We start from the raw sequence: 12,099 nt of genomic DNA on the forward strand, positions 1-12,099 counted from the left end.
CCCCACCCTCCTCCCTGACCTATCACCTTCATCCCCACCCCCACTCGCCTATTGTACTCTATGCTACTTTCTCCCTCTCATTTATCTCTCCACCCTTCGGGCACTCTGCCTGTATTCCTGATGAAGGGCTTTTGCCCGAAACGTCGATTTTCCTGCTGCTCAGATGCTGCCTGAACCGCTGTGCTTTTCCAGCACCACTAATCCAGATCCTAACATCTCAGTATAGTTCATAATTCCCAATGCTTTACTACATAAAACTAAAATAACAGGATCTGGTCGACTTAAGATTTAAATATGATCTAACCAGCTTTATTTAAACTGTATACAGGACTTAAAAAGAGCAGTAAGGTGAAGGTTCAAGTAAATCCTGGAACATACCATGGCTATGAACCGACCTATGAACCGGAAGTACTTCAGATGGTCTGGGTTGATGTAAGATGCTGGGTTTATTTGCAAGCAATAATTTTCCTTCCCAGCATACTCAAAGAGGCAATACATTGGGTTCAAAACTTCATGGGAAAGTAGAAAGAACCATTCTCTATTTTAAAAAAAAGAATATTAGATAACACTGGTAGCAAGATTTCAGTCATTTCCAACATATAATCTGATCCATTTTTAAAGCCAAATCACTGGACCAAATAGAACTGTGCTTGACCAAATAGTAGTCTAACTTCATTAAATATTCTACAACAGCAGCGAATCCAAACTGCATTCGGTGGGTAAACTTTTGTTTGCTCAATTTTAAACATGACAAAATGTTTTAACTTGAACTAAGATCAGTTATTTGTACAGTCAGAACATTTGCTAATCATGTTTCATTATTGAAAATAATTTACAGCTTGGTCAGAGATTTCTTGTTCTCCTTAATCTTCTCATTTCTTTTTGCCTGAAATCACTGACTGCTCACTGAGATGCAGTCCCATGGGCACATTATGGTTATAACATTCTCAAATGGCTATTATTTCTGAGAGATATTTCTGAACGCTGACTGGCCATTTCAGCACTATAGGTATCACAACAGTGGCCACACAACACAATATCGTATATCTCCAGCAAAGAACACTGAACAGCAATACCATGTGGCCTTGGTTGATGCATGTTTTGAAAATGAAGATCAGTTCACGCAACACAGATTGGGGACTGAACCAGACGACCTTTCCAGTCTACCTGGTAGAGTTGCTGGCTATATCATTTACCAAACGGGGAGAATTTATAAATTTCATTTTAATGCTTACTTGTCATAGAATAATAAGTATGAATCTCTTCTCCCAGAGTGGAGGGGTCAATTATTGGGGTGGGGGAGGTTGGGGCTGGACAAGAGATGTACGAGTCAAGTTTTTCAGTCAAAGGGTGATGAGTGCTAGGAACATGTTGCCAGAGGTGGTGGTGGAAGCAGACAACAGCAGCATTCAAGAAATACCTGGATGAATACATGAATGAGAAGGGAATAGAGGGATATGGATCCTGTAAATGAAGACAGTTTGAGTATGGAAGCTCAAAATGTGTCGGCTCAGGCATGGAGGGCCAAAGGGCTGTCTCTGTAGTGCACTGTTCTTTATTTGGATAGCTGCTGCCTCTCCCATCAATATTCCAGCTGCTGGGTAATCGTTGGTAGCAAAAATGGAAACAGCTTACTTTTGAGAGCCTAGCTGAGATTGGGAACATGACATTTATAAGTTTGGTTCAATTACGAACCAAAAATGAATTTTAGTGGAAGTAGAGGACATAACTGAGGTATTAAAGGAACACTGTGCAGTTATCTCCACGAAAAATGAGGATTAGATTACTTAGTGTGGAAACAGGCCCTTCGGCCCAACATGCTCACGCTGACCCTCGAAAGAGCAACCCACCCAGACCCATTCCCCTATATCTAACACTATGGGCAATTTAGCATGACCAATTCACCTGACCTGCACATTTTTGGACTGTGGGAGGAAACCGGAGCACCCGGAGGAAACCCACGCAGATATGGGGAGAATGTGCAAACTCCACACAGACAGTTGCCTGAGGCTGGAATTGAACCCGGGTATCTGGCGCTGTGAGGCAACCGTGCTAACCACTGTGCCGCCCCATGCGGCTAATGTCACCGTATAAAGGAAACAGTATAGAATAAAGGTTGGCTGCACACAGAACAGGAAAGTCATCTGGCCTAGAAGGGAAGCACCCCAGATTGCAAAGGGAATTAAGGCTGAAAATTGTTCGAGCTTCTGACCACAATCTTCCAGAGAAATTAGGGGCGGTGCCAGAGGATTGCAGAGCTCTGCATGTAATACTAGTGTGCCAAAAAAGGCACACCCACCAACTTCAGACTTACCAACCTAATGTCAGTTGTGTGAGAACTGATTGAAGGAACACGAATCAAAAACAAAATTAGCTGTCATTTGGCAAAGTACAGCCTAAGAAATGAAAGACTGCATGGACTTGTTAAACGCATAACATGTTTGACTAACCTGATTGGGTTATTTTATGCAACATATTGATGAATGTAGTGCAGTTAATAATGTGCTTACAGACTCTACAGACCACATGATGGATTTGTTTGCAAAATTAAAGCCCACAGGATTAAATGGACATCAACAACTACAAAACTGGAGAAAACAGTCACCAAATGGTTGTTTTTCAAAAGTAAAGAAAATACACAATGGTGTTCCCTGGGGTTGATGTGGAGGCCACTGCTCCTCCTGACACTTATAAATAGCCTGGGTTTACGTATACAGGTTATGTTTTCAAGGCTTGCAGATGATCTGAAACCTGAAAATTAGGATGATGGCAATTGGCTAGGAAGACATGACTGGTAATGGGAAGGCACGTGGTTACTGAAACTTAACATACAGAAGTAATATATGGTGGTAAGAAGGAGGAGGCAAAATAAACTAAATTACAATTTTAAAGTGGGGAGGAACAGAGATACTTGGAGCTGCAGACATTTAAAGTTGGAAGACTAGTTGGTAGTTCTGTTAAATCAGAATATAGGATGTTGGATTTAGTAATAAATCAAGTACAAAAACATGGCATTTTGCAAAGAGCAAAATTAAGTTATGGTGTTTTAAAAACACTAGTTAAACCTTGATTAAGGTATGATGTTCAGCTTTGGACAGCATATGATTAGAAAAAAATCACAGGCTTAGTGAGGGTACAGAATAAATTTACTAGAACAGTATCAGGGATTACAGATGGCGCAGAGACCAGAAAACTGGAGGCTTTCTGAATCAAGCAGAGAAGGCTAAAAGGAAATTAAATGGAACTTAAGGCAGGTTTTTCAAGAGTAAATCAGAAGAAATGTTTACCAGTGGTAGAAGCATTGAAAACCAAAGTGCACAGATTTAAGCAGATTGCCAAAAAACTCATAAGGTATAAAGGTCATGGAGGGATTGCTAACAATAACTTCCAAAAAGGAACTGGATAAATACTTAAAGGGGAAACACCTGAAGAGCCACGGGAAAGACGTGAACGGGACTAATTGTATAAGGTTTGCGAAAAAGTGTGGCAGAGGCACCATAGGCTTCATTCTATGCTGCATCATTCTACGGCTCTGTACTAAATAAATGCTTTCGTGCATTCAGCACAACTGCTGCTTTGAATCAGCTGATCCGCAAAATGAAAATACTTACCTTGCTACACCTCCATAATCTAAACCTTCCTCTCCTGGAAAAATGATCCACAATCGTCGTCGCAAATCTTGAGGGTTGAAGCTCATAATCTGAAGCACAAAGCAAAAGTTAATCAGAGAATATTTTAGTTAGTCTGAGGCAGAATCACTTATTTCCCAAACAAACAAGTTAAACTGCATGTCTCCAATGACAGGTTAACTGCACTTAGCAACAACAAGGACAAAATTTCTTGCATACGTCATTATAATCACTCAAGAAATCACAAAACAACTTTTACAATCTTGGCAATGTCATTTGCAAGTTCAAGTTTTCTGAACTGAAGTTTCAGCAGATGCCTTTACGTGTTAGGGTCCATCTTAATGAGTTCTGATGTTCTACTCCCAATGTTTCATTTATCCTCCTTCTCTTACTACTAGACAAAACACAAAGTTCTTTCTTCTTCAAGTCTCCCCTACACCACTGTCCGAGATACAGGAAAGATTCTCACAAATGTCCATAGTGTTAAGGGTTTAGATGGAGAGAAATTTGTTAAGTGTGTACAAGAAAATGTTCTGATTCAGTATGTAGATAGATCTACTACAGAAAGTGCAAAACCTGACATACTTTTAGCAAATAAGGTAGGGCAGGTGATTGAGGTGTCAGTGGGGGTGCACTTTGGGGCCAGTGACCTTAATTGCATTTGTTTTAAAATAGTGATGAAGATGATTAGACCAGGTTTAAAAGTTGAAGTTCTAAATTGGAAGGCGGCTAATTTTGACAGTATTAGGCAAGAACTTTCAAAGGCTGATTAGGGGTAGATTTTCACAGGTAAAGGGACAGCTGGAAAATGGGAAGCTTTCAAAAATCAGATAATGAGGGTGTGGAGACAGCATATACACCTGATAGTGTGAAAGGAAGGGCTGGTAGGTACAGGGAATGCTGGATAACAAGAGAAATTGAGGGTTTGGTTAAGAAAAAGATGGAAAAGACAGGAGAGATCAAGAGAATCCTGAGAAGAATATAAAGGCAGTAGGAGTATACTTAAGAGGAAACTCAGGAAGACAAAAAGGGGACATGAGATAGCTTTGGCAAATAGGGTTAAGGAGAATCCAAAGGGTTTTTATAAATACATTAAGGATACAAGGGTAATGAGGGACAGAATAGGGCACCTCAAAGATCAGCAAGGCAGCCTATGCACGGAGCAGCAGATGGGGGAAATACTAAACGAGTATTTCTCATCAGTGTTTACTGTGGAGAAGGACATGGAAGATATAGAATGTGGGGAAATAGATGGTGACATCTTGAAAAAATGTCCATATCACAGAGGAGGAAGTGCTGGATGTCTTGAAATGCATAGAGGTGGATGAATCCCCAGGACCTGATCAGGTGTACCCAAGAACTGTATGGGAAGCTAGGGAAGTGATTGCTGGGCCCCTTGTTGAGATATTTGTATCATCGATAGTCACAGGTGAAGTGCCTAAAAACTGAAGGCTGGTTAACATGGTACCAGTATTTAAGAAAGGTGGTAACGAAAAGCCAAGGGACTACAGACAGGTGAGCCTGACATTTTTGGTGGGCAGGTTGTTAGAGGAAATCCAGAGGGATAGGATGTACATGTATTTGGAAAGGCAGGACTGATTAGGGATAGTGAACATGGCTTTGTGCGTGGGAAATCATGTTTCATGAACTTGATTGAGTTTTTTGAGGAAGTAACAAACAGTATTGGTGAGGGCAGATTGGTAGATGTGATCTATATGGACTTCAGTAAGGCATTCGACAAGATTCCTCATGAGAGACTGGTTAGCAAGGTTAGATCTCATGGAATACAGGGAGAATTAGTGGAGGGCTGCTTTTCAGACTGGAGGTCTGTGACCAGCGGAGTGCCACAAGGATTAGTGCGAGGTCCACTGCTTTTCGTCATTCATATAAATGATTTGGATGTAAACATAGGAGGTACAGTTACTAAGTTTGCAGATGACACCAAAATTGGAGGTGTAGTCTACAGTGAAGAAGGCTACCTCACAGTACAACAGGATCTTGATCAGATGAGCCAATGGGTTGAGGTATGGCAGATGGAGTTTAATTTAGATAAACGTGAGGTGCTACATTGTGGAAAAGTAAATCAGAGCAGGACTTGTACACTTAATGGTAAGGTCCTAGGGAGTGTTGCTGAACAAAGACCTTGGAGTGCAGGTTCATAGCTCCTTGAAAGTAGATAGGATAGTGAAAGTGGCGTTTGGTATACTTTCCTTCATTGGTCAGAGGATTGAGTACAGGAGTTGGGAGGTCATGTTGCGGCTGTACAGGACATTGGTTAGGCCACTGTTGGAATATTGTGGGCAATTCTGGTCTCCTTCCTATTGGAAGGACGTTGTGAAACTTGAAAGGGTTCAGAAAAGATTTACAAGGATGTTACCAGGTTTGAAGGGTTTGATCTACAGGGAGAGGCTGAATAGGCTGGGGCTGTTTTCCCTGGAACGTTGGAGGCTGAGGGGTGACTTATCGAGGTTTATATAATCATGAGGGGCATGGATAGGGTAAATAGACAAAGTATCTTCCCTGGGGTGGTGGAGTCCAGAACTAGAGGATGCCGGTTTCAGGTGAGGCGGGGGTGGGGGGGGGGGGGGGGGGGGGAAGAAGAGATATAAAAGGGACCTAAGGGGCAATTGTTTCACGCAGAGGGTGGTACGTTCATGGAATGAGCTGCCAGAGGAAGTCGTGGAGGCTGGTACAATTGCAGCATTTAAAAGGCATCTGGATGGGTATAATGAATTTGAAGGGTTTAGAAAGATATAGGCCAAGTACTGACAAATGGGATTAGAGTAGGTTAGAAAATCTGTTTGGCATGAGCGAGTTGGACCAAAGGGTCTGTTTCCACGCTGTACACCTCTAGGACTGTGAACAATTTTGAGTTCAGCTATTGTGTCAGGAAATAAAATTAAATGAGGATGAGCAAACTTTATATTATCATTTATATCTTGGTGGTCCAGTGGAAGGGAGAGGCCTGGATTCCACTAAGATTAAATTATTTATATTTCTCTGTCCAACCCAAACAAATTACCTGCTGAAATGAGTCCTCAAATAAGGTTTTCCTTGAAACAGTTATCTTGATGTGCTGAGGTGCAGCCAGTTGCTAGAAAACAAAGCAATTTCATGATATATCAAATATTCATTCCTCTAAAAATGCAATCCTTGAATGTCTAATGGCTCGCCAATTAAGCCTTTGCAAAACCTTGGATAAATTATTAAAGAGCCATTCCACTGTTCAAGCAATTTTTCCACCATCTTTTTGATGAATATACTGCAGTGAAATGGAAGAATACTCACTGGTGTTATGGACCAGACCAAACCCCCTCAAAATATATTAAGATCGCCTAAATCCCCCTCCCATTTTCTTATTTTAAAGGTGACTGCAAGGCATTGCATTCCAGAATCAATTCGATTGGTCAAACTATTCAATGTTAAGTAAAACACACTATTTTGTCTGAATTTTAACTGGAATATAAAAATAAAGAGAAAATTGGCTTCGAGCATAAGCATTCCTCATGAAGAGCTTATGCTTGAAACGTCGACTCTCCTGATCCTCGCATGTTGCCTAACCAGCTGTGCTTTTCCAGCGCCACACTTTGAAACTACTCAACACCTTTGTCCTAAGCTGTCTTCATTTAAAAAAAAGAACAGAATACATCTCTTAAACCCACAGTATTGTCACACTGGATTGAATGAAACACTGCTTACCTGACACCAGAACCTGAAATAAGAAACTTTGGATCTGAAATCACGCACATATGCTATGTTTGGACCATTTGACCTGAAAAACATAAGGTTGGGAACATGGTGGTGGGGAAATGGTAGAGCAGAGAAGAAAAAAAAATTATAGTTTGCAAGATTCAAAATGTAAGAATAGTTTCTTTGGAGTTACACAAGTACATTTAAAATGTATTAATGCTTGTACTCCATCTGCCAGTCACCTCTAGCTAATACACAGCACATTAACAGGTCATTGAGCATGACATCCCAAACCAGATTTCATTCATCCTATTTGGACAGATACTGCGCTCAGCAGAGGGTGAAATTAAATAAATTAAACCAGGATCCTAAATACAATTTTTGTACAACCTAAACAACGTAAATTTGCTCTGCACAAGAAAACACGAATCAGTATCCAGGCTAGTATCTCGGAAGCAGAGATTGTGTGAACCAGAAACATGATGCGCCCTTAAGAGCAATTAATCATAAACAACAATACCTACAGACTGGATCAATTGATAAATTAGTTCTTCTGTGTTGCAGCACTGATATAGCCTACAATTCTAAATTATAAGGGCTCTTGCGGCACAGTGGCAGTGTTCCTACCTCTGGGCATGAAAGCCTGGGTCCAAGTCCCACCTGCTCCAGACGCGTGTCATATAGATCTGTTAATTACAAAATCTACAACTTCTGGTAGGAAGATCAGAAATTTGAGGCACAGTCCCTGGGCACAGAAACATAGCCAAAACAGAATCCCTACCACCTTTCCCATTCAGTCAGTTAGGTATTGGATAAGCCTTCAGCAGTCTGTTGAAGCAAAGAACCACACTACAATCTCAACCTTTAGCACAGAATTGTAGGAAAACTAAACAATTCTGTCAACTCAAGTATGCAACCTTAAAATTATAGAAACATTTACACTCTGTTCATGACAAAAACACTGTTAGCAATGAATATGCTCAGATCAGAGTTCTTTTTCCATGTAAGATGAAACTCTCTTGGAAGATGTTGCAGTACCAATGTGATTATTTCATTTGTCATTTTATGTTAACCTACAGTCCAAGATATTCCAATTATGAACAATCTGCACTCTAGTCTTGCATAAACTCAATTTATGCTCCTTAACACAGCAAATTATCTTGCTTCATGGACGGTCCTTTATTTTGGAATGCAATGACCTATGCAAGTCAACCTGGCAGCCAACCTGGCAGCCAATGTACTAACAATAGCCCATAAACAGTAAGATTAATGACTAGTTGATATGATTTTTCTGGCTATACATATTGTGGGAGAAGTCATGGATAGGTCACCATGAAAATTCTGTGTATTTATTTTCAAATACTAGTACAAGGTCTTTGAACAGAAGATTGAATTGGCAGATAGGATAGTAACTCAAGGTCTCACGTGGAGGACTCTTTCAGTAGCAATCTGAACTAGATTGGACAGTAATGTTATTCTACCCAGTCCACCACTCATTGCTAATAACTACTGCTCAACAATCATAATTTATTTCACTTTAAAAAAAGTACAAAATCAAATTTTAAATGCTTACAGTGCTGACTTTCCGGTGCGTGGGTCAATGTAAGTTGTTGTTCGTCTGTTATGATCTACAAAGTATGGAACGCCATCAACTGTAAAGCGCATTTCCCATCCATCCGGTAAGGGTTTCTCGTTGAGAGTGCTGCAAGAATGAGTAAATATGAAAGACGGTTCAGTCATACCAGACTCAAAATTTTAACTGTTTTCTTTTCCACAAATGCTGCCAGAGGTGCTGAGTTTCTCCGGCATTCTCTGAAATTGGTATTAATGATACTCTCTTAAAATATAGATCCTGTAAATAATAACTGAAAGTTATCAAAATCCAGCTCGTCTTTCAGACCATCCTCACTCCTCTGCTTCATGGAATAACTAGTCTATTTAAAAACTTTAACATAAAAGGTGAAAGGTTTGTGTAAAGATTTGTAGCTCAGGTGCCGGTTGAATTTGTTATGGGTATTTTTTGTGAAGTTGGCTTGCAGACATTTTGTCCCTTTCTAGGTGACATCCTCAGTGCTGTTCAGCCTCCTGTGAAGCGCTGCTGTATTGTGTCAGTTGGAATTTATTTGGTTTCGTTCCCGCTGCTTCTGGTTGCCAGTTCTGTTTCCAGCCAGACTTCTCCAACCACTGATTCACGATAGCACATAAGCTGACAGCAATGCTCAGACAACAATTCATCAGAACAGAAGACCCAATAGCCTTCGTGTTCAGGACAAATGTGATGAACAAGACTCTACAGGGACTGCAGGAAACACTACATAGGACAAACAGGCAGACATTTGCGATCCGCATTCATTAACATCAACTGGCCACTAAACACCACGACCAGCTGTCCCTAGTAGCTATACACACAGACGACAAGGACCACATATTTGACTGGGAGAACACAACAATAATAGGACAAGCCAAACAGATGACAGCCAGAGAATTTCTAGAAGCATGGTACTTATCCATGAACTCCAATTAACACTGACCTGGACCCAATATACCAAATACTGCAACAACCAACCAGAACAACGAACAAGCAGCAGGAACGAAACCAAATAAATACCAACCGACAGTACAACAGCAGTTCAGAGGAGGCTCCATAGCACTGAGGATATCACCTGGAAAGGAGACAAAATGTCTGCAAACCGACTTCCCAGCTCAGCGAACATACCAGCAATAACTATAAAAGGTGAAAGCCTAATATTATTTGTTAAAACACATTTTTAACAAATGAACTCTAAATATGAAAACACTGATTTTGGTGAACCACAAATTTCAATCCACTCTCAGCTCAAGTTATTATCTTATGTCATTTCATCAGGTTCAGTCCATAAATTTAATCAATACGGTTTCTTTCAGAAAGAAAGAACAGTATATTAAGGATTCATTCACACCTTCGTCTCAGGACAAAGGCAAATATTGGACTATGGATTTATCATCAAAACCTTAAAACTCTCAAACAGCAACCACTGAAAACTACCCACATAAACAGAAACTGTTGCAAAGCTAGATACGTCAACTAGCCACGAAACGACACGACCAGCTATCCTTAGTAGCCACACACGCAGACAACAAGCAACATGAATTCGACTGGGACAACACTACTATCATAGGGCAAGCCAGACAGAGAACAGCCAGGGAATTCCTAGAGGCATGGCATTCATCCACAAACTCCATCAACAAACACATCGACCTGGACCCAATATACCAACCACTACAGCGGACAGCTGAAACTGACAACCGGAAGCGGCAGGGACAGACCACTATTAACACCGGAGGAAACATCAAAGAAGCGCTTCGCAGGAGGCTCCCAAGCACTGATGATGTCGCCTAGCCAGGGGACGAAACGTTTGCAACAAAAACTTCCAGCTCGGCGAACAGAACCACAACAACGAGCACCCGAGCTACAAATCTTCGCACAAATTTTGAAGCTAGATACCACATAGCACCGCATCCCAAGACACATTCAACTAATTCAAAACTATTCATGACCTAACCAACAAACTATTTTACTTAAGGATTATTTATCATGCAGATTAGATGATTTCAGGCATACAAGACAGAAAACGGGTAGTCTCATACACAGTTGAATAAATACTGGGGCTTTCAGCTAACTTCTTCCCAATATTATTTCTCTTCAGTTTCCTAATGGTTTTCTCCACTCCTGCCCAAATGCATCATGCCTCTTGCTAGGGTATGGCACTACAGGTTAGTCAACAGCTTTAATGTTATAAATCTTTCTCAATTTGTTTTATATTTGGTTCCAGAGCTGTAATAACTTTTTAAAAATATGCTAAAATCAAAAGTGGCACTAATACCTTTATGTTAATAACACAGCAGTCACTGTTGGTACGACATCAACGATGCAGAATAGTTAACATTCCAAACACAGCTAGCAACAGCCCAAAAACCCAATATGGGATGAAAGAATTTTGTCAATTCTAATGTTGAATTCAGTCAGTCATCTCGGTCATTCTTGGTCTGACTTTTGCCCTTAGCAAGGATGTTCAATGACAAGATTAATTAATAATTTCAACCCATCAGACAGCCAATATCAAGCAGGGATTTGGAAATTAAGGAATTTGAAACAGAATTATACAATCAAGCTTGCTCAATCTGGCACAAATCACTTTTCCTCTTCAGAAAGGTGTGGATGGAAGGGCAAATTCCAACCTGGCCCAATTGATATAAACTTGGGGACCTCTGGCAGCTTTACAGAACACTCATATTTTAGTTTCTCCTTTACTTTGCACATTTCTCATGATAGGACGTGTGTGTGTGTTTTCATAATTTCTGGAAGAATGTGTGTAGACTTCCACAGCATGTTTTAGACTTGTGACCGACTCTGCATTGGTGGTTCCTCACCTTTTGCATTAAAAAGGATTTAAACTCTGCAAAAAATTGACTCTGGGCAAGTTACTACTCTCAGATGATTTGCTCGACTTAACTTGAAGGGTATTCTTTCAAAGAAAATTACTGCCAGAATTGCAACAAGATTTAATCACTGAAATCCAAAATGCGGTTTGGAAATAAACAAGTCAGTCAGCATCTGCGGATGAGCCGTAGCTCAGATGTGAACAGTCTAGTCTAGCACGTTGATTTGTTCTCTCTTTTTTGGAAGATATCAATGATCTGCTTCATTTTCCACATTTTTGTTGTCACCATCCAAACATATAAATGTGTACTGTATTTGATCTATCAAATTTGACAGTCTTCTGATTGGCATCAAGGTACC

The 12,099-nt window shown here is 40.4% G+C and overlaps 1 protein-coding gene across 1 annotated transcript in view; it reads right to left on the bottom strand.

Annotated features, from left to right (window-relative positions):
* LOC122560273 (E3 ubiquitin-protein ligase Itchy-like) overlaps positions 1–12,099 on the bottom strand; it is a 113,452-nt gene that overhangs the window by 32,842 nt on the left and 68,511 nt on the right. The window contains exons 14-18 of the mRNA XM_043710807.1: positions 8,893–9,021; positions 7,329–7,401; positions 6,652–6,723; positions 3,612–3,700; positions 379–538 (exon numbers count right to left, since the gene is read on the bottom strand). Of these exons, the coding sequence (XP_043566742.1) occupies positions 379–538; positions 3,612–3,700; positions 6,652–6,723; positions 7,329–7,401; positions 8,893–9,021 (523 nt within the window). The remainder of the gene's footprint in view (positions 1–378; positions 539–3,611; positions 3,701–6,651; positions 6,724–7,328; positions 7,402–8,892; positions 9,022–12,099) is intronic.

Source organism: Chiloscyllium plagiosum, chromosome 20 (genome assembly GCF_004010195.1).
Source record: "Chiloscyllium plagiosum isolate BGI_BamShark_2017 chromosome 20, ASM401019v2, whole genome shotgun sequence".
NCBI lineage: Eukaryota > Metazoa > Chordata > Chondrichthyes > Orectolobiformes > Hemiscylliidae > Chiloscyllium > Chiloscyllium plagiosum.